This window comes from Pseudoliparis swirei, chromosome 20, assembly GCF_029220125.1.
Source record: "Pseudoliparis swirei isolate HS2019 ecotype Mariana Trench chromosome 20, NWPU_hadal_v1, whole genome shotgun sequence".
Classification (NCBI taxonomy): domain Eukaryota; kingdom Metazoa; phylum Chordata; class Actinopteri; order Perciformes; family Liparidae; genus Pseudoliparis; species Pseudoliparis swirei.
In genome coordinates, this window is record NC_079407.1 from 23178904 (window position 1) to 23198886 (window position 19983).

Sequence of the window (19983 nt, forward strand, 5' to 3'; positions counted from 1 at the left end):
ACATCTATAATGGGGTAATTCCAGTATCTATGAGTGAATCTTTCTGTTTACAGGGGCCAGGTGTACACTCTTTTTTTCCTCTTTTGCCAAGGTTACACCACCCACGGGAGTCCCCACACACCAGTAAGGATTCCCCATCTAACCACTAAACCACACAACACCGATACAACCGTCAGACCAGAGTGTTGAAATCAACACCGGGCAAGAAACGTGTGTTTCTATGTTTAATGAACCTCTGGGTCGTCACTGTGTGAGGACCTGCGCTGTGTTAGCGGGTCTTCATGGACAGATGCATTTAACTGCAGTTTCTTTGGCTTGCTTCTGTTCTGTAGTTCTTAAATTGAGACTATTTTAATAAAACAAAGAATTTATCATAATTTAAAAAGACTATAATCTCATTCTATTAAATTGAGATTTGACTCAAAGCTCTTTGGCGCCATCTACCGGGCAAACACAGACATGACATGATTACATAAAGATAGTGAAATACACATTCAACAAATACCACAATGTAAAAGTCCTGCATTAAACATGATTTGAAAGTACAGATATATTGTTGCTATTCGTAATTAATCGTATAGTACAATGATTTTATTCAGTTATTTACCAGATATAAAAGTAGGTGATTACGATAGCATTTGTGTTTGTGTGGCCATTTTATACAAAAGTGGGTTTTAATTTTTCATAGGTCATGTGTGCATATTTTCCTCATTTGATCTGTAAAGAATTATAAAATACCATTTGGAAATATTCAAGCACCTCTAAACTTTTACTTAAGTTCAGTATTTGAGAAAACGCACTTAGTTTTTTTCCACCACGGTTAGGAAGATGGATATCGCTCATATTTACCCTCCCTACAAAAATAAACAATACTCTTTATCACTGACAGTGAATTTGTCTAACTTGTCCAGGCTTGAATATGTATGGCCATATTTAATATTTTATCATGAATAAGGTATTAATACTTTTATAACTGTTTAATAACTTTAAGCTGCATCAAGCAAAATAAACACATCACCCAAACCATCAAACCTTAAAAGACAGACGTCATCTCAACGAAATTCATGCATTGAAATAAATAATAAATAAACCCATTAAATATTTATTTAAGATAACAGATGAGCAGAAACAGATAAGAAAAAAGGGGTATCTTTTATTATTTGGATATCACAACAAACTGGTCAGGTAGTATTTACACTAACGGAGGATTTTCCTCTTAATTCCTAAAATATCCTACGTATGGATCTTTAATGTCAGGGTAAATAAATAAGCGTTACTCCAACACGACCTCATCGTTCGAGTCGCTCTCAGATGAAAACACAAGCTGAAGCAGCGACTCCCACCGACATCCGGAGACGCTTCATTTTCCAGCCTCTGTCCCGCTCTCTAGGACTTATTCTCTAGGACTTATTCTCTGTGACGTGTGGCTCTGAGAGTTTTTGGACATACAGCTCTTCCACCAGCTCCTCCACACACGCCTTGAACAGAGGCTCCGGCTCCTGAGGGACAAGAGGGCGAACACAACGGAGTCAGGACGGAATACTCAATGGACTGTGTGCAGCTTCATCGTAAAAAAATCCGACATTGTTTTCACGTCTTTCAGGGGTCTGTGATTCTGTTAAAGATGTGAACTCAATTTCGCTGATTTGTAATAATAATAATAACTTTATTTATATAGCACCCTCCTGTTACCTTTAGGGTCAATTTGACCCCATTCAATGTTAAATGTCAGTGTTCTTTGGGGTCAATTTGACCCCAGGCTGTTTTTCACTGTCAAACATATAAGAAATATCAACTTTTTTATATATTTAAAGGGCTATTTAGGTAGTCAACAAACAAACATAAAGTACCTCACACTTAAACTTGGGAAACAATATTAATTCTAATAAATTTCTGGAGGTTTTAATTGCTGGAGTCAAATTGACCCCAAGGGTCAAATATGTTAGTAAATGTAAAGGTAACAGGAGGGTTACAAAGTGCTCTACAGAGAATCAAGGCAAAACAAATAGAATTGTAAGATACAAATAAAAAAAAAAAAAAACTGCATCTCTTAAAAGCTGTTCTATAAAAATGGGTTTTAATAAGTGATTTAAACAAAGTTACTGATTCTGCGAGCCTTATCCCCTCCGGTGGGTCGTTCCAAAGTCGAGGGGCTCTAACGGCAAAAGCACGGTCACCCTTTGATTCAAGCTTCAACTTTGGAATGGCCAGAAGTTTAAAAGTGATCAGCAAAAGTAATGTAATGTCTTTCTCACAAAAACTAGAAATTGTTTAGGAACATTTCTTATGCGTTCGGTAAAAAACGGCTGAAAACAAGTGCTGAATGAGGCGAGCTTCAGGCAGTGGTGTGTGTGTGTGTGTGTGTGTGTGTGAGGACGTTGTTACCTTGTGCTCCAGCTGCCTCTGTTTCTCCACGGCCTCCTCCAGGCTCAGACCCATCCACTCGGCCTCCTCCTCCGGGATCTCAAACTGCTGCTCGGAGACAATGCACAAAAAAAGAAAAACACAATTTGTTTCTGAATCACAACTCCTTCTCTCGCTGGAGAACATCAATGTGGTTTGAATCGCTCCATTTCCACACATGTGAGATCACTCGGTGGACGGAAACAAACCCCGCCCACCTTGTATCTGTTGTAGACCTTCTCTCTCTTGACGGGCTCCGAGGGGTAAAGCTCTGTGTTCCTGCGCACCAGGCGAAGCAGCATGGCCCTCTTCAGGTCCATCCCCAACTTGGAGTTCAGGTCTTCCTTCGATGTCTGACCGGAGGAGTTGGATAATTACGAGTCACGTAAAAAAAGGAGAGAAAAAAAAGACAGTTGCAAAAGTAAACGTCGTTCCACAGCGGTCGCGCGGTCTCACGTTGAGGATGTAGAAGTCGAATCCGAAGGCGGCGTCGATGAGGTTCAGCGTGCGGGCCGTGACCGTGATGGTGAACGTGTGGTCCAGGATCTCGCTGTACAACTCTCTCCTGAACAGCTGTGGTTTCCAAGTCTTCTTCAGACGCGTGGACATCTGGAGAGAGAGGAGTGACGTTTAAAACTACATCTCTCTGGACAGTAAATGGAGGAAGTGGACCCTATGGCAGTTGACACAGAATTGACATGACAGCAGGATTTTCTGTTCTTTCCCCCCCTTTTTTGTTGTTGTTTTTTTATATTTTATTTTTAATTTTTATTGTCAATGTTGTTGATGTCTTGTTGTATTTGTGTTCTTTTTGTTGAATAAAAAGAAAATTGTAAAAAAATGACGTCTTGTTGTATTTGTGTTCTTTTTGTTGAATAAAAAGAAAATTATTTTTTTAAAAAATACATCTTTTAACTGAAATATTGTACACAACATGTTGGGGGGAAAAAATCAGAAAGTCCTCTGTATTTTAGTGCCACATATTTATTTCTATATATATATATATATATATATATTTCAATTCATATTTTAAACATGCATGATTATTTTTCCTTCAATTTAGCCAATTTATTTATATTCTCTGATCAGGATTGTGTAAACATACAACTTATAATGCCGTAACATTCTGGATAGTGATATCTATGATAGTGCTGTTACGTGTGTGCACTGTTTGTTGTTAATGCATACATTAACAACAAACATTAGATTTGAATTCCCACAAAAAATGTATTTTTGGTTTATTGAAAAGTTAAAGAGGTTGACAACGAGTGGACAGTCGCATGGGAACAAAGCCTCGACTGGATGTTAACGTGCAGCAACTGGATGTTTATACTGGGGCATTATGGTATAATGATGTCACGTCAACACACCAGTGGAACTAAAAAGGCAGACAATCTTTTTCCTGGACACTCACTTTGTCATTATGGGCGTATCTGAAGCCGGATATATAGCCCTCTCCTCCCCACAGGCCGTCCTGGGAGGGTGGAGGGTAGAAGATCGGTATCGGGACATCCTGAACCCGTTCCTTGAGCCCCGTCGTCGGGTTGGCTTGGTACTCGACTCCCAAAGGCTTCCAGTGGACGGGGGTCGGCTCTTTCGGTTCCAGGGACTTGAGGTAGTGTTTGGGCAGACGAGCGTAGATGCCCTGCTTCATTTTCATGGCGTCCCAGATTTTGGGGGCGTATTTATGAAAAGGCATGACGGACTGCTTCTTCACGTCAAATCTGAAAGACAGATTAAGGATGAAACATTTTCAGTAATAAGAAAGTAGTTCATGAATCCCTTTCCGTACTTAGTTTTGCAAGTTGCACTTCCGTTTATAAAGTGGTACGGATTATTTCACACAATAGAGATTTCGGATTTAGTTAAAGAAAATAGGCCACTTCAATTTCATTCATAAAATGAAGTTTTCTAACCTTCTTAGTTTCATTCAGGACACTCTGACTTTTTAGTTCCCTGATCAGACCAACTTACAATTAGATTTATTATAGATTCACTGCACATTTATAATTTGATCGACAGTTCATTCTACCAAGTCGAAATTTATAATTGCTTAAAAACAGTGATTGTTTGGCATGCACGTTATTATTAATCAATCATTAAAAGTGTTGCTCAAGCTCCCAGTAACCACCAAGTGTCTACTTCAGTGTAAGGAGGATATTTTGATTAGACACACATGTTGAAGACACCAGCGACTTATAATATTTAAATACTTTTCATATACTACTTCCTGTTTTAAAACGAGATTGAGAAAGACAAGAATGTGAAAATACGACCAAATATCAAATATACGACCAAAACAACCCTCGTAAATAATCCTCCGACATGAAAGGTGACAATAAAGTTGTTTAAACTAAACCAATAAGACTATCTCTTCATTATTACATATACATTGAGAGAAACACACGAGTGAACAACTTCCATAACGTTACTGACGTCAGTTAGCAGGACGCTAACTGGCACAATGCAACATCTATACATGGTGACATCGGCCTCTAACGTCTAATGTAACGGTAAGTGCACGCGCATCCGTCTGCTTTACCGGGTTATAATAACACTGCGACCTCCACCGAGTACTAAGTGAGTTTTTCAATCCAGGTTAGCCCAAAATCCAGAGGGCAAGGACATCACGCACACCACCTCCAGCCTCCGCTGCACAGACACGTTTCCGCATTGATAGGCCCCGCCTCCACCGGGGAAGAATATGATTGGACGGTGGACAGGAAATACTCGAAGATGATTGGATTTCAAACACTGTCAATCAACGCGGGTTCCTTTTGCAAAGCGGATGTAGATTCAGTGTAAATTCTGCTTCCACGGCTATACTATTATACTGTATACACTTTCTACAATACTATTGATCTAGTGTTTTACATTTATGTGAATGCTCAGTTTCCGATGAACAGAACTGCTGAATTAAATTTGAATTATCTTTAAAATACACATTGCGCACATTTGCAGTATACAATATAAATAACGTTAGATACATCATATAATAAAGCTCAACGTGCAAGAATGATTACGAATGAAAATTACTGCGATTTTTTTTCTTTCATTAAATACTTAATGAATAAATGTGACGCTTCCTCATTAAACAAGCATAAAACACAGAAATTGAACACGCATAAAGTTCAGTGGTGGTTACGTAACGATATTACGCCCGAAAGGTGGAATTGAACCACTCTGCCGCTAAGCAGCTACAGGTTTGAAGCCTGCACCCCGGACCACCGAGGCTCATCCGGGCACTTCAACCAAGGCTGCGGAACTGTATTTATAGGTTATGTCACTGACAGTACGTTGAGTCAGGGTGCATCGTCAATGACGTTTAGTTTGCTTTCATGACAGAGCTGCGAAACAGCTGCTATACATAGGACCAACACGTACCGCATGTTACTAAAAGCACATTATTGTCAAATAAACCCCAAAACAGTCAAAACATAATCGGGTCTGTGGTGTGTTATTCAAAGTAGGCGTGTTGTGATTGGCTGGCTGGAAATAAAAAGGAGGAGCCACATGGCGTCATCAGAGAGAAAGAAAAACAAGAGGGTTACAATTAAATACAGATACAGGTCTGATTCTGGAAAAGCCGGCACAGGTGCAACTGATGTGGCTGCCCAGGTGTGCAGCTATGTGTGCAAACCTGCAGCGTTTTTCATGAAAACGTCCTCTTACATTGCTATAAAAAGTCAATATATACATTACTACCCAGATCCAATCCTTCAGGTGCACATCATTTAAATCCTTATTTTATTCATGATCCATGGATGTAGGAAGTAGTTTTAGAAAATCATTAATTTTAAGTATTAAGAGTATCAGAGTGGCTCCCACCAGTGCATGGGTCATTATCAGTGATGTATTAATATGTAAGGGTTAATTAATATGTAGGGGATAATTAATTAATATGTAAGGGATACATATATATAAATATATATATATTAATTCATATGTAATGGATAATTAATATGTAAGGGATATATATATATATATATATATATATAAATATATATATTAATTCATATGTAATGGATAATTAATATGTAAGGGATATATACATATATATTAATTAATATGTAAGGGATACATATATATATATATTAATTCATATGTAATGGATAATTAATATGTAAGGGATATATATATATATTCATTAATATGTAAGGGATAATTAATATGGAGGGATTTAGTATTTAGTATTGTTATTATGTTTTATTTGTATCTTTATTTTTATCAATTATCTAATGTGCACCCCCTGCTGTGATCCTGAAATTTCCCACTGTGGGAATAATAAAGGATTATCTTATTACCTTCGCATTATTTGATCGCTGTGTATTTATATATTTGTATGTGTGTTATTCGCAAAACTCAAAAAGTATTAAACCGAATCGTATGAAATTCGTTGGGATGATTGGTTATTCTCCGGGGACCATTTGATTAGATTTTGGGATTGATCGGGTCAAAGGTCGAGGTCATGAAAAGGTCAAAATCTTCTTTGTATCCAATTGGCATGCAACTAATGCCAAAATGTTCATAATTCAATGCCCAATCTTGTGATATGCGAAGGTATGCGCTCTACCGAGTGCCCGTTCTAGTCTTATCAATGTTATAGTGGGTTGAGTTGCAGCTATTCTGAACTATCCTATCCTATCTACACTGTTATGTAACAGTCTCATATTTTATAAACTTTTAGTTTAACATATTCAATCTTAATTTGTAAGATAGTAGTTGTAGTTGTACAATAAGTGTACTGGCCTCGAAAAAAGGTACAAGAGGTGCGTTTGAAATTTAATAGAGTAGAACAAGAGGCATAAAATGAACTAAAGTTCCAGTTCATAGAGTACAGTACTTGAGTAAATGTACTTTATTACTTTTCACCACCGGGTTTAATATGTTAAGTGGATACTCATAATACAGTAGCTTATTAAATCACATATCTTTATTAGTTCTTCTACTTTCTTTGGTTGCTGTGACAAATGGGATACATTTGGTGTTGTGTTAAAATAAAATAAAAGACACACTTTAGTATTATTTGTTTAAACATATATGGCACAATGCAGGAGAACAACCTCACTTTAAGGCAGCACCATGTTCATGTCATCAAACTAACACAACATTTATACATATACTGGACGAGCAGTGTTTTAGGAGAGATTACACTTTCAAATCTGTTCATTCCTCCGCATCATCTTTTACTTCTACTCATTCATCCGTTTATTCCGCTCCAGTCAGAGGAAGGTGTTCTCGATGACGAGCGTCTGAGGCTCTTCCTTTGATTCCCCAGCTGGTGGCGCCAGCGGGCCGGTCTCCTCCTCGTCCTCGTCCTCCTCGTCCTCGTCCTCGTCCTCCTCGTCCTCCTCTTCCTCCTCCTCCTCCTCCCGGGTGGAGCAACACAGATGACCAGCGCAGGCCTTCCCACAGGCCAGGCTGCAGGTCAGAAGAGGTGGCAGGGAGGGGTCCTCTCTGTGGATGACAGGTGAGGCGTCCCCCTCACTGCCTGCAGAGGACCCGCAGCAGGAGGCGAACTCCGGTTGGACGGTGCAGCAGCTCACGCCGACACTCTGCAGCACCTTGGTGACCCCCGCCATCAGATCAGCACACCTGCACATATGAAAGGATTCTGCATTAATGAAATATAGAGTTTTGAATCTGGACAAAACAACATTTATATGATAACCAACCAGTTACAGCTCTTAAATAAAATAAAAAAAGATGTCTCCGACCCCCTGTAATGATGCAGACACACAGGATGAGAGGTAATGGGTTCAATGTAGTGACCCCGTCGCCCATCAAAAAAAAAAATAATAATAATAAAAATCAGCGATAACTAGACTTAAATGTCTGATTATTTTTTTACTGAAACACCTGAGGGAAGCAAATCAAAAGAGAATCCAGAAAAAAAATAAACATTGAGGTAGAAAAAAAGAAAGAAGAAAAAAGATCATGCAGGTTTAGTTTCGACGTGTGCAATAAAAAGATGCAATGTCCAGTTTGTAATGTTTAGGGTTATTTATTTATAAAGCTGTACGGCTTCCAACACAAACCAAAATATACGTTCCTTATCAAAAAATGTGTCTGTTCTTAAAAAACGAATGAAATCAAAACACATTGTCGCTTGAATTTTTAAAAACTGATACTTACTTCAACTAACCCTAAACATAGATACAGAAGCCAAACATACTTTCCCACTTCACCTGTGCATCGGAAAGCCAGCGTGGCAGTGCACGTGCACAGAGGCCACCGCGAACGAGTCGGTTAACTGCCAGATGTGAAGGTTGTGCACGGCCTGCACCCCGGGGACACTCGTGATCCTTCGCCCCAGATCAGATGCGCAAATGTGTGGAGGCGTGGCCTGTAGCAGCAGAAGTCCACACCTGTACACCTGGAGAGTCAGTGCACATTTGGATCCAGATGCAGCACAGATGTGTTTATTATTATCAATTTAGTCTTCATAAGAACTTCAGCTAAATGCTTAAAAGCGACGTTTACAATCAAATTCATGCCGTGAACACACCGACCTGTGGTGCAGCCGTGGCAATCAGCATAATCACAGCCAGTAGGGAGAGAGCAGGATCCATGTAGACCAGCAGGCCAAAGGTTCCCGAGCTGTGGACGAGCTGAGGGCCGAGCAGCAGCGTCACCAGGCTGGTGACCAGAGCCAGCAGAGAGGTGCAGAGGCCCTGCACCACGAGGACGAAGGACAGCAGGCCGACCGGCCTCTGGCGGCTCGGTGCGGTCATCGGGGTGTCTACAGGAAGTAACAAGTTCAATTTAAGACTTTTTAATACCACGTCTAAATGAAATTTAAGACCAAAGTTATGATGGAAATACAAATGGAAATATGCAGTAATCCTTCCAAGTAATCTAGACGAGTAAATTAACAGTAAGGCGAAAGGATAACACAAAAGTGTCATTGCTGTCCTAAATTATATTTATTCATACAATATTTTCAGAACATTTAGGTCCCATGAACAAATGCTAACAAAATCAAGTAAATATTTAAAAATAAAATACTGTTCCTTTTGAAAAAATAAATAAATAAAATAACATAAATAAATAAATGACAATTCCAGCTGCTTTTAAAAGGCCAATACATGTACATAATATGTGATGTACGACTTGTAGACTTTGGGATTAGATGCATGTTGACTGTCTGAAGAGGGAGAAAACAGTAAGAAATGATCTTCAGATATGTACAGCAACACTTCAAACTAAAAACAAACAAATAGATAATCTCATTTGGTCACATATGAAAACCAGATCTTTAAATATGTGCATTTGATTCTCACGTGGCTCCTTTTGAAGACACTAAAGTGAATAAAAGGCGACAGGGGACAAGCTCTCTCACCAATATGTTCCACGCAGGCGTCGTCTGTGGCGTCATCTGAACGACTCTCACGCCGGCGAACCTTCAGCTCGCTGTCCTGTTGAGCTGACGCACGAAGGAGGAGGAACGGCTGTTGCCGGGCAGGATGAGAGTCGGCGTCGGGGACGCTGGAGGTTCCCGGGTTGCAGAGGACAAGGGCCCCGTGGTGGAGCGAGTGGTCCGCGGCGGATTGAACGTCGTCCGGGACTCGCCCCGGCTCGGCCCGGCCTTTGGTTTCCTCTGCGGCCGAGACTGTGTGGGCGTCCAACAGAGGGATGAGAAAACAAACATGGCTCCTGTGTGATGCTCCTTACAGCTGAGTAAACACACGCAGATACTTCAAAGTGAAATCTGTCTGTACACCACAGCATCACCTGCACAGGCACACTCATTATTCTGTCGTACAGCTAAAGGTGTGGTCATCCCACGTTGAACGACTGACTAATATAAGATTATACTAGAACGGGCACTCGGTAGAGCGCATACCTTCGCATATCACAAAATTGGGCATTGAATTATGAACATTTTGGCATTAGTTGCATGCCAATTGGATATAAATTGACCGAGCTATGGTAAAAAGAAGATTTTGACCTTTTCATGACCTTGACCTTTGACCCGATCGATCCCAAAATCTAATCAAATGGTCCCCGGATAATAAACAATCATCCCACCAAATTTCATGCGATTCGGTTTTAAACTTTTTTTGTTACGCGAATAACACGCATACAAATAAATAAATAAATAAATACACGGCGATCAAAACATAACCTTCCGCATTTTCAATGCAAAGGTAAATATACTATTTATATTCGTAACCAGCTGGAACTGGATGCCTGGTAGATGTGGAGCTTCAGCTAACACGGTTTTAAGGTTTATTTGCCATCTGTTGACACGTTGGAACTCTTGTGCAGGGCTCTCAGTCAACAGTTTAGACATAACACTATAATATGAAGGAAAAAAATGCAAAATATAAAAGAAAACACCATACAGAAGGTGGTAGTGTGTACAGAAATGTGGTAAAGGTGCTAATAACCTGTATATCATGTATTTATTATGATGCTTTCTGTTGCACTTCTGGTTAGATGCCAAACTGCATTTCGTTGCTCTGTACTTGTACATGTGTAATGACAATAAAGTTGAATCTAATCTAATCTAATAGATACAGCATGACGGTAACTAAGCATCCAAACTGAAAACTGGGAGGAGGGCAACATCCACCACAACCTAGCAGACTAAAATGTCTTATTAATGGCGTATAACTAATATACGAGGCATTTGAAAGTGACTAACTGACTGTAAATAAAAAACATTAATTACAGCCATAATAATTACGCCAGATTACAGATTTAAACCAACTCTGGTTGTACTGTCAAAGTGACAGTGGAGCCTGATGTGTCACCTGTGTGGGTCTCTTCAAGGTGAGACTGGTTCCAGGCGGCTTTGGCCCTCTCCTTCTGCAGCTGGTCCCAGTTCAGCCGGACCACCAGCAACTTATAAAGCAGACTGGCGGCTCCGACCACCACGAGCAGCAGGGGCCGCCGCGCTGGGTGTGGCTCCAGGGAAAGGCTGATGATCTCCATGAAGTAGGTGAGACACAGAAAGGTCAGGAGGAGGGCGGAAATGAAAGCCCCCAGAGGCTGAAGCCGGCAGCTGGGGAAGGACACGCCACAGCGCGGAGGCCCCTGAGCCCGGGCCCCGGCTGGAGGCTCAATGGATGACTGTGCAGGCAGGATGGAGGGCAGCTCTGCTGGAGAGCAGGACCCATGTGGAGGAGATGTGGAGGGATCCAAAGAGGGGAGCGGCGGCTTTTTGATGGTTGCCGTTTGAGGAGGAGGAGGAGGAGGAGCCATAAGCAAGAGGATGAAGAGCGTGTGGAAACCATCCACCAAGGTGATGAGGGACTTGCACAGCTGACTGATGGTGACCTCGCAGAGCAGCAGCAGGATGGTCACTCCCAGCATGCACCAGTGCAGCACCCTCATACCTGCAGCTGAGAGGATAAAGCCACAGTAGAATACTTGTATATATACACACACACACACACACACACACACACACACACACACACACACACACACACACACTTGTTTTTACAGCCTCCTCTGTGCAAATCTGGCCATTATAAATATGAATGGATGTTAATGCACTAAAATAAATTCTAGAAAATGTTTTACTTTCCATTACTTAAAAAAACATTTATTCTGAATTCATTACACCAGCGCTCTTCAGTTATTAAATCCTGTACAATTTAAAGCACTTTCATTTTTGATTTTCTGAAAGTATATACACAAGTCTGTTTTACTTTTTACTCCACGACAGTGATTTAATAACTTGAGATAAAAGTTAGTTTTCAGATTGAGATTAAAAATGCAAAATATAACTAACAAATACATGATTATGTATTATTATAGGCGAAGATAAGAGGATATTGATCCACCCCACCGTTACCATCTGAAACATGAAAGTATAGATAATGCATCAGAAATATAATATATTACTCTGAAATTGACCTATGCATAATGATTACTTTTGTCATTGGATTATAACAGATTATTTTCACACTTTTTATCTGAACATGAAAAAACTTATATTCATTTAACGCACAGTAAACTATTTGCTCGAGCATAACCGGGGAATCCAAATTAAAGACAAATGCAATACATGTACACTTTTTTCCCGTTTATATAAAGTTGAATTACCCCAGAAAAGCGGAAGAACCTCGGGAAGCAATAAAAAAGTGGAGTTGTTGGATGTGTGCGAGCCGAAATCCTAAAAAATGTAATTCATCGTTCTCACCACCTCTGTCCCACCACACTGCGCGGCACTAATCACAGTCATGTGAGCCCCGTGTGTGTGTGTGTGTGTGTGTGTGTGCCGTCCTCTCCCCAGTCATCCCTGTATCACAGAGCCCACCCAGATTCACCCAGTGAAGCTAATTTGCACGTATTAATTAAATCCCCATTGTGTTATCAAGGATTACATAACCGGATCATAAGGTTATAAAAAAAGAGAACAGAGGGCTGCAAAGGCAGAGTCAGGTACCGACGAGCTTTAAGTACCGACGTAAAAAATAATGAAACTATAGTCTTGACCGTCTCAATTTGTTTGTACTCTCACAGCCAATCAGCGTGCAGGAGCATCTCACGGGGGAGCAGTGAAGACGAGGCAGGTCCATATAGGAACTTATGGGTTTAATAGACTCTATACACCTGTGGCAGCCCACGTGGTGTATGGTGGTGTATATACACCACGTGGGCTATATTAGTGTTGTTACGAGATGTGCCGACGCTTCGAAGCGTGTGTCGAGTAATGGAGGGGGCGTTTCCTCGAAGCGCGTATCGAGGCTTGCTTCATTTAGGGGAGGAGCCAAAAATGATGACGTCCGAAGCCTCGCTGCCCGGCTGTACCACGTGACTGCTTCGGGAAGTGGTTCAGATTTTGCTGGGAGGTTTGACAGCAATATAAACCCCTCAGGCTCCATTCAACATGTGGGTTGTTGGTTGAGAGTTTGGAGAGTTTAGAGAGAGAGATAGTTTGGAGAGTTAGGAGAGTGAGGAGAGAAGGATAGGTGATAAGATGGAACTGTTGAGAAACTGTTATTTCTGAATAAAAATGAATAAAATGTCCCTTGTCCTGTACATCACTGTCCAAGTTACACAACCATATTCAGTCCCCTCTTCCTAGTTACACACACACACGTTCACTGTCCTCTGCCTGCTTAAGCCCATGCCATTTTCCTAAAGTGACATTATAACATTATTACACAACCTGCCATATCATATGATACTACCATTTTTGGAAAATGTACACACAGAATACATTCAAAAAATATGTTATTATGCACATATGTGATAATTTATGTACAGAAATGATTTGGTCATACATTTTTGTAATTCATAGTCACTCCCAACAGCCATAACAGACACACAAATTCAATGCATCACCAGGGCTCTCAAGTCTCACGCATTGAGCGTGAGACTCACGCATTTCGGTCTTATCTCACGCACTCCCGCCACACATCGAATTCCTCACGCTGAAAAAACCTCTGGCTATTTAATGCTTGAATGCAGGGGTGCTCAATACGCCGATCGATTGTTCCGCTGCAGAGCTCCGACGCCGGTCTGCGCGCATTGGGATGGAGCAAAAAAATAGTCACTAGCACCCCCCCCGTCAACAACTCTTTTCGGCTCGATGCCGGCGCGCGCAACGGTCAGCTGTATCGGGTGCTGATGGAAATCTCACGCTTGCCTGTCTTCAAAACTTGAGAGCCCTGCATCACATTATGTGGTTCAGATACAGCTGCCTGTGATTATATACTTGGCCAGTAGGTGGTGTCGTGAGCACATGAAGCTTCGAGAAATGAACCCTTTCTCGAACCAATTGGCTGAAGTGGTTCGATGCCTCATGAGGCTTCATCTCACCATCACTAATATAGATATATACTTTTTTAATTCCAATTTATTTGTATCGGAACAGCAAGCAAAGCACAATATACACTGCCGTTCAAAAGTGTGGGGTCATCCAGACAATTTCGAGTCTTCCATGAAAACTCACTTTTATTTATCAAATGAATTGAAAATTGAATAGAACATATAGTCAAGACATTGACAAGGTTAGAAATAATGATTAATATTTGAAGTATTAATTTTGTTCTTCAAACTTCAAGCTCAAAGGAAGGCCAGTTAGAGCTTATATCACCAGCATAACTGTTTTCAGCTGTGCTAACATAATTGCACAAGGGTTTTCTAATCAGACATTAGTCTTCTAAGGCGATTAGCAAACACAATGTACCATTAGAACACTGGAGTGATCGTTGATGGAAATGGGCCTCTATACACCTCTGGAGATATTTCATTAGAAACCAGACGTTTCCACCTAGAATAGTCATTTACCACATTAACAATGTATAGTGTGTATTTTTGATTAATGTTATCTTTATTGAAAAAACAGTGCTTTTCTTTGAAAAATAAAGACATTTCTAAGTGACCCTAAACTTTTGAACGGTAGTGTATATATATATATATAAACTTTTTTCATTCCAAGCGGAGAATTTATTTGTATAGGAACAGCAAGCAAAGCACAATATATACAATACAATAAAATAGCAGAGCAGGACATATTACATTTAATAAAATGAAATGCAGTGTGTGTAGATATATATATATAATAGTACATATAAGTGTATCTAAAGTATATAGTGAAAGCGCTGCAAGGAACTTATGATCTTGATTCAATTGGAGGAGGATCTGGTGATTTATTATAAAGTCTAAATGCAGTGGTCAGGAATGTTGTCCTGTATCTGTCCTCTGCTGTCCCTCGTGGTCCTGAATGTCACATATAAAACCTTTAACATGTATACATTTAATAACATTAGCCACATACACTAATGGTCATACCAGACTATAAGCTAAACACAGAGTGAAAACAGTTTATTTTGTTGCTCATATCAACTGCTTTTATATTAGGAGGAAGAACAACTCTTCGCTTGATAATTATATTCTCACTTGAAAGCTGCTTAAAGTGGAATTTTATGCAATAGCTGCTATATATTTTGTGGAAAAACCATTTATTCACAGCCGTAAGAGATGGGAAGAGTCAGACTGCATCTCAGCACTAAGCCCACCGATGAGTCCCATCAGCCACTGCTCTGTTGCACGCCACTGGACTGCGAATCAACAGGCCAGATACGGGCTGACACCACGGATAAATCCTACTGTTCACCAGCATGCCAGCACATTCCTGGGAGAGAGAGAGAGAGAGAGAGAGAGAGAGAGAGAGACGGCAGCTTGGCTCAACCTTTTGCCCCCAAAGCTGTTTGTTTTACTTACGAAGCTCTGCCGGCTCCTTTATCTTTTAGAGGACTTCTTTAAAGCTGCTATAATTTATTTATTTTGTCCACTTTGGAGGCAACGGAACCAACAGAGTTGTTGTGGTCCCGTTTGACTCCCTGCAGAAAAAACATGCCCACCTCAAATCAGGCTCAGCTTCTTGTCGCCCAGACTGAGGAAATGAATCCGTCCGTGGATCCAACCAAACCAACCAAACCCCGCGGTGCTCATGTGAAGCTTGGAGAACCGAGACCTTCGTCACCGCCTGTGTCACAATGTTTCTCGGCAGTGTGATATAAAACAGACACTTATACACAATAACCGTTGCTCTAGTCTACACACACACTTCCTATATTCACACTAAAGAGAGACCTTTATTTTCTGTCTCTCACAACTCTGTATTATGAAAGCCTTATTGGGGGAGTGGATTAGTGCAGAGGGGAATTCCTCACACAGGGCAGAGGTCCCACCCTGCTCGACCCCCCGCCGCCAGGAGACAGAAGGGCGTGAGCGCTTCTTTTGTTTTGATGGAATAGTTTTTTCAAAGATTAAAAGAAATACACATTATTCAACATGTATTGCAGGTGTAGCACCTTGACATGTTATTTCATATATCTTCCTGATGTAATTCAACGGTGTCCATTTCTTATAACGAGTGTTTAAGGTAACTCATGTGTTGTGCACATGAAGGGAGGAACGTGCTCGTTGTCCCTTTGGAAGAGAGCGCTGTCTCTTTAAGAGAGGGGGGCGCTGTCTCTTTAAGAGAGGGGCGTGTCAAGGGCAGGTGCGATAAGCCGGCTGAAGAAAACACATTGTATGCTTGTTTTAATCGGGAGTTTGGATAATAAATGTTGCTAAACAGAAGAACGAAGTGTTATTGTAGAGTTCATGCTCAGGGTGCAACATCATCTTGGTGTTTTGGGTCGGAGAAGAAAAAAAGAAAAAAGAAGAAAAAGGAGAGAAAAAAAGAAAAAGAGGGAATATAAACAAAGCATTCTTGCTTTCTTTAAGCTGTGTGTTTATCCAAAGAATATAAATATGAACAGTGAGTGGGACTCACTACTGGCGACGGTGGAGGAGAAACGTGTAACTTTATCACTCAGTGATCTCCCTGCAGTAAGAGAGGAGCGAGGACTTCTCCGGCCCAGTGAGGAGATCAGATCTTCATGTCGGGTACTGAGAAGGATGAGCCTACGTCACCTGGAGAGTGAAGGTGTTGCCGGTGTGGAGGAAGCAGGACTCTCAGAGCTTTGGATCAACGGACTAACGACGCTGCGGGGAGGATGTATCATCATAAGGATGAAGGCTGGACAGCCAGAAGCAGCGCCGAGGCGCCCCCTATTGACAGAACATGGTACTACACCTCAACCGGCTTTGTCACCACAGAGGCCAAGACGAATAGAGACTCAGTAGGGACCAGAAACAACGTGAAGCTGCATCCCATGGACAGGAAGGATTTTAAGATGACTGGTCAAATTGGTGAAATGGGACAAAAAGACAAACTGAATTTCACCAGCCTTGTAAGAGAGATAGAACGCGGAGTACAAAAAGGCTTTGACGAAGGTGAGATTGTAGAAGCAGTAATCCAGTCTATTGTACCTGAAGTTAGATTAAAGAGTTACTTGGAGAACTGTCACTGAACTCTTTAAGACAAGTCCTTAGGACTCATTTCCTAGAGAAGGATGCTACAGAACCGTATATTCACTGACCCGTGCTGTCCAAGAGCCAAAAGAAATACACAAACCCAGTTCTTGCAGACATTGGGTTACAAGACGATGCTGTATGTACCGACATCAAGCCTTACCTGCAGGATCACAGGTCACTCTATGACCAGCCTAGAGTGACCTGTGAACCCCTGCAGAACCTCACGGCACATGTTGCCATCAACCAAGTAGATAAAAGAAAAGAAGAAGACAGACCATTTCAAACTCAGCAGAACAACTCGTGTTGTCCGAAACCCAAGAAAGTGTCCGGACTGTGAGAAACCAAACCCACCGGGCCGATGTACACACTGTATTAGTGTGGCAGCAGGGAACATTGGGTCATTGGATGTCGAAAAAAAAAGAATAAAATACCACTCCAGTAAAATAGAAGAGGCCGATGTGAAGTTGGACGATGTTGCGAGTCAGGCTCCACTGACGAGGAAACGAGAAAGAACAGTGAGTTGTCCGGTGTGACCTCGGTGGAGTTCAGACGGCAGCGTTGTGGGATACAGGATCCCACGTTTCTATTGTTGACTTGGACCGGAAAACAACTTACCAGACGCCGAGAGTCGACCAGGACAAGAGCTCCGTGATGAGGGGATGTTGGATGGTTCTGCTGCTAACGGGACAAGAGACCACATGAAGGATGGATGGGAGCGGAGCTCCGCCCACTGGGGCTTCTCAAACTCTTTGAGTCACGCCCACTTCGGAGGAAGAAGAATGTTTGTGCCCCGCCGCACAAACACAATTGTAACTAAATGGTCCATGTTGAATTTTTATTGAAATAACAACTTTGTGCAAGTCCTCCATTTGTGCTTTTTCAAATAATAGATTAAAGAAAATTGCATTCATTTTTAATTAAAACAGATTACTCCAATCAGACAAAAACAATGTAAATAGTCATTAAAAAAAATAAAAAAATATTTGGCAAATAGCTTATTGTGGCTGCAATTAACCTGTTTTGCACTGGATATCTTTTCAAGATAATAGATAAATAGATATATACTTTATTAATCCCCAAGGGGAAATTTGTCTCATAACAATAAGTGCAAACTGTGAAAAACTAAACAAAACAAGTTCAAATATTTAGCAATTAAGAGTTTTACACTGCATATCTTTTCAAAACAACGTGCAAAACAAAATTAGTGCAGATATGTGTGAGCCATCAAATTGTATTAGTATAGTATGTATTAGTGTAGCTCAAATTCACTCAGATTCTCAAAGGAATCAATATTCCCTCGATGGAGGCACCTGTCCATCTGACACCTGATCAGAAATTATTCATCAGCAAACTTAATAATTATAATTGACTTAATAAATTTGACTCCAAAAAGTAAATACATGTGTAACGTTACAAAGATAAACATAAATGAGTCCACCTCATCTTTCCAGAATGTGTATGTAGAATATGTGTACAATTTCAATCGTATTGTACGGTCCAGTATGACACACGACAGCACATGACGGATGTTTAAAGTCTCTGAGCTCAAAGACGCGACGACACATTTTCTCGTGAGAGCCACCGAGCTGAAGGCTCCCTCTCCTCAGACTGCGGTAAACAGCGATGCCTTCAGGGACCTTGTTTTTATGAAATTGACCACGCTGATAGCATCAATACCTAAAGGTAGGAAAGTGCTCGTTGTCCCTTTAAGAGAGGGGCGCTGTCTCTTTAAGAGAGGGGCGCTTTCCCTTTAAGAGAGGGGCGTTGTCTCTTTACGAGGGGGGCGCTTTCCCTTTAAGAGAGGGGCGCTTTCCCTTTAAGAGAGGGGCGCTGTCTCTTTACGAGGGGGTCGCTTTCCCTTTAAGAGAGGGGCGTTGTCTCTTTAAGAGAGGGGCGCTGTCTCTTTAAGAGAGGGGCGCTTTCCCTTTAAGAGAGGGGCGCTGTCTCTTTACGAGGGGGGGCGCTTTCCCTTTAAGAGAGGGGCGCTGTCTCTTTAAGAGAGGGGCGTTGTCCCTTTACGAGGGGGCGCTTTCCCTTTAAGAGAGGGGCGCCGTCTCTTTAAGAGAGGGGCGTTGTCTCTGTAAGAGAGGGGCGTGTCAAGGGCAGGTGCGATAAGCCGGCTGAAGAAAACACATCGTATGTTTGTTTTAACCGAGAGTTTGGATAATAAATGTTGCTAAACAGAAGAACTAAGTGTTACTGAAGAGTTCATGCTAAGGGTGAAACATAATACATAAAAGATTAAGAGGAACTTCTGAAAAAAGAAAAATGTTGGGTTGCTTAAGCACATCTTTTTTTTTGTTTTTTGCATGCGTTATCCTTTTAATCTTCCTTTTAGAAACATATGTTGACTTTAAATATTTATCCTGTATGTTCTGTTCAGTCTCTTCATGCCAATAGCGTGACCCGATGTCGCAGGCAACGCATGAGTGACATTCCCAGGCGGGTGAAAGCGGGTCATGAGGTGAAAAACCCACGAAGAAAAGGCACAACGCAAAGCTCTGTTTTTATGTGAACACGAGCAAATCAACTTGCAAGGCATTGTGGGATACCCAGAAATGTCGGCCTGGCCAGCAACAAGAAAAGGGAGGTTTCAACAATGTTTAAATTAGGTGGAATTTGCCTGATGGCTTCAACAAAGAGGGGGAGAACTGTGAAATTGTCCTTCTGTGATCCTTCTTTTTTTAAAATTTATGTTCCTGGTATCCATAACAACAGATAAACAAAAACGAGGTGCTGCTTCGCACA

At 41.2% G+C, this 19983-nt stretch overlaps 2 protein-coding genes and 1 non-coding gene across 4 annotated transcripts; all 3 read right to left on the bottom strand.

The window, feature by feature from the left end:
* Positions 1 to 1089: 1089 nt before the first annotated feature.
* Positions 1090 to 5055, bottom strand: mrpl28 (mitochondrial ribosomal protein L28). Its single transcript, XM_056441164.1, has 6 exons — positions 4946 to 5055; positions 3818 to 4127; positions 2860 to 3012; positions 2622 to 2756; positions 2386 to 2472; positions 1090 to 1499 (listed from the first exon to the last, which is right to left on the bottom strand). Exons 2-6 carry the CDS (start codon positions 4100 to 4102, stop codon positions 1401 to 1403), a joined length of 759 nt encoding a protein of 252 aa, XP_056297139.1. The 5' UTR covers positions 4103 to 4127; positions 4946 to 5055; the 3' UTR covers positions 1090 to 1400.
* Positions 5056 to 5560: 505 nt separating this feature from the next.
* Positions 5561 to 5647, bottom strand: trnastop-uca (transfer RNA opal suppressor (anticodon UCA)). Its single transcript has one exon. It is a non-coding gene; the product is annotated as a tRNA-Sec (tRNA).
* Positions 5648 to 7173: 1526 nt separating this feature from the next.
* LOC130210312 (uncharacterized) lies at positions 7174 to 19976 on the bottom strand. 2 transcript variants are annotated; one of them, XM_056440407.1, is made up of 6 exons: positions 17587 to 19976; positions 11163 to 11753; positions 9746 to 10015; positions 8916 to 9145; positions 8592 to 8779; positions 7174 to 7998 (listed from the first exon to the last, which is right to left on the bottom strand). In XM_056440407.1, exons 1-6 carry the CDS (start codon positions 17627 to 17629, stop codon positions 7626 to 7628), a joined length of 1695 nt encoding a protein of 564 aa, XP_056296382.1. In that variant the 5' UTR covers positions 17630 to 19976; the 3' UTR covers positions 7174 to 7625. The 2 variants fall into 2 exon arrangements, with proteins under 2 accessions (XP_056296382.1, XP_056296383.1); XM_056440408.1 differs by lacking the exon at positions 17587 to 19976 and adding an exon at positions 12463 to 13022.
* Between the last annotated feature and the right edge of the window lie 7 nt (positions 19977 to 19983).

Bases quoted from the DNA above. Each gene is read 5' to 3' on its own strand.
- LOC130210312 (XM_056440407.1), bottom strand. From the start codon at position 17,629: ATGTTCCCTGCTGCCACACTAATACAGTGTGTACATCGGCCCG. The intron at 10,016-11,162 runs GTGACACATCAG...ACGCCCACACAG, and splicing joins CCTTGAAGAGACCCACACAG to TCTCGGCCGCAGAGGAAACC. The intron at 7,999-8,591 runs GTGAAGTGGGAA...TCATATGTGCAG, and splicing joins GCTGGCTTTCCGATGCACAG to GTGTGCTGATCTGATGGCGG.
- mrpl28 (XM_056441164.1), bottom strand. From the start codon at position 4,102: ATGCCTTTTCATAAATACGCCCCCAAAATCTGGGACGCCATGAAAATG. The intron at 3,013-3,817 runs GTGAGTGTCCAG...CTCTCTCTCCAG, and splicing joins GATACGCCCATAATGACAAA to ATGTCCACGCGTCTGAAGAA. The intron at 2,757-2,859 runs GTGAGACCGCGC...TCCTCCGGTCAG, and splicing joins TCGACTTCTACATCCTCAAC to ACATCGAAGGAAGACCTGAA.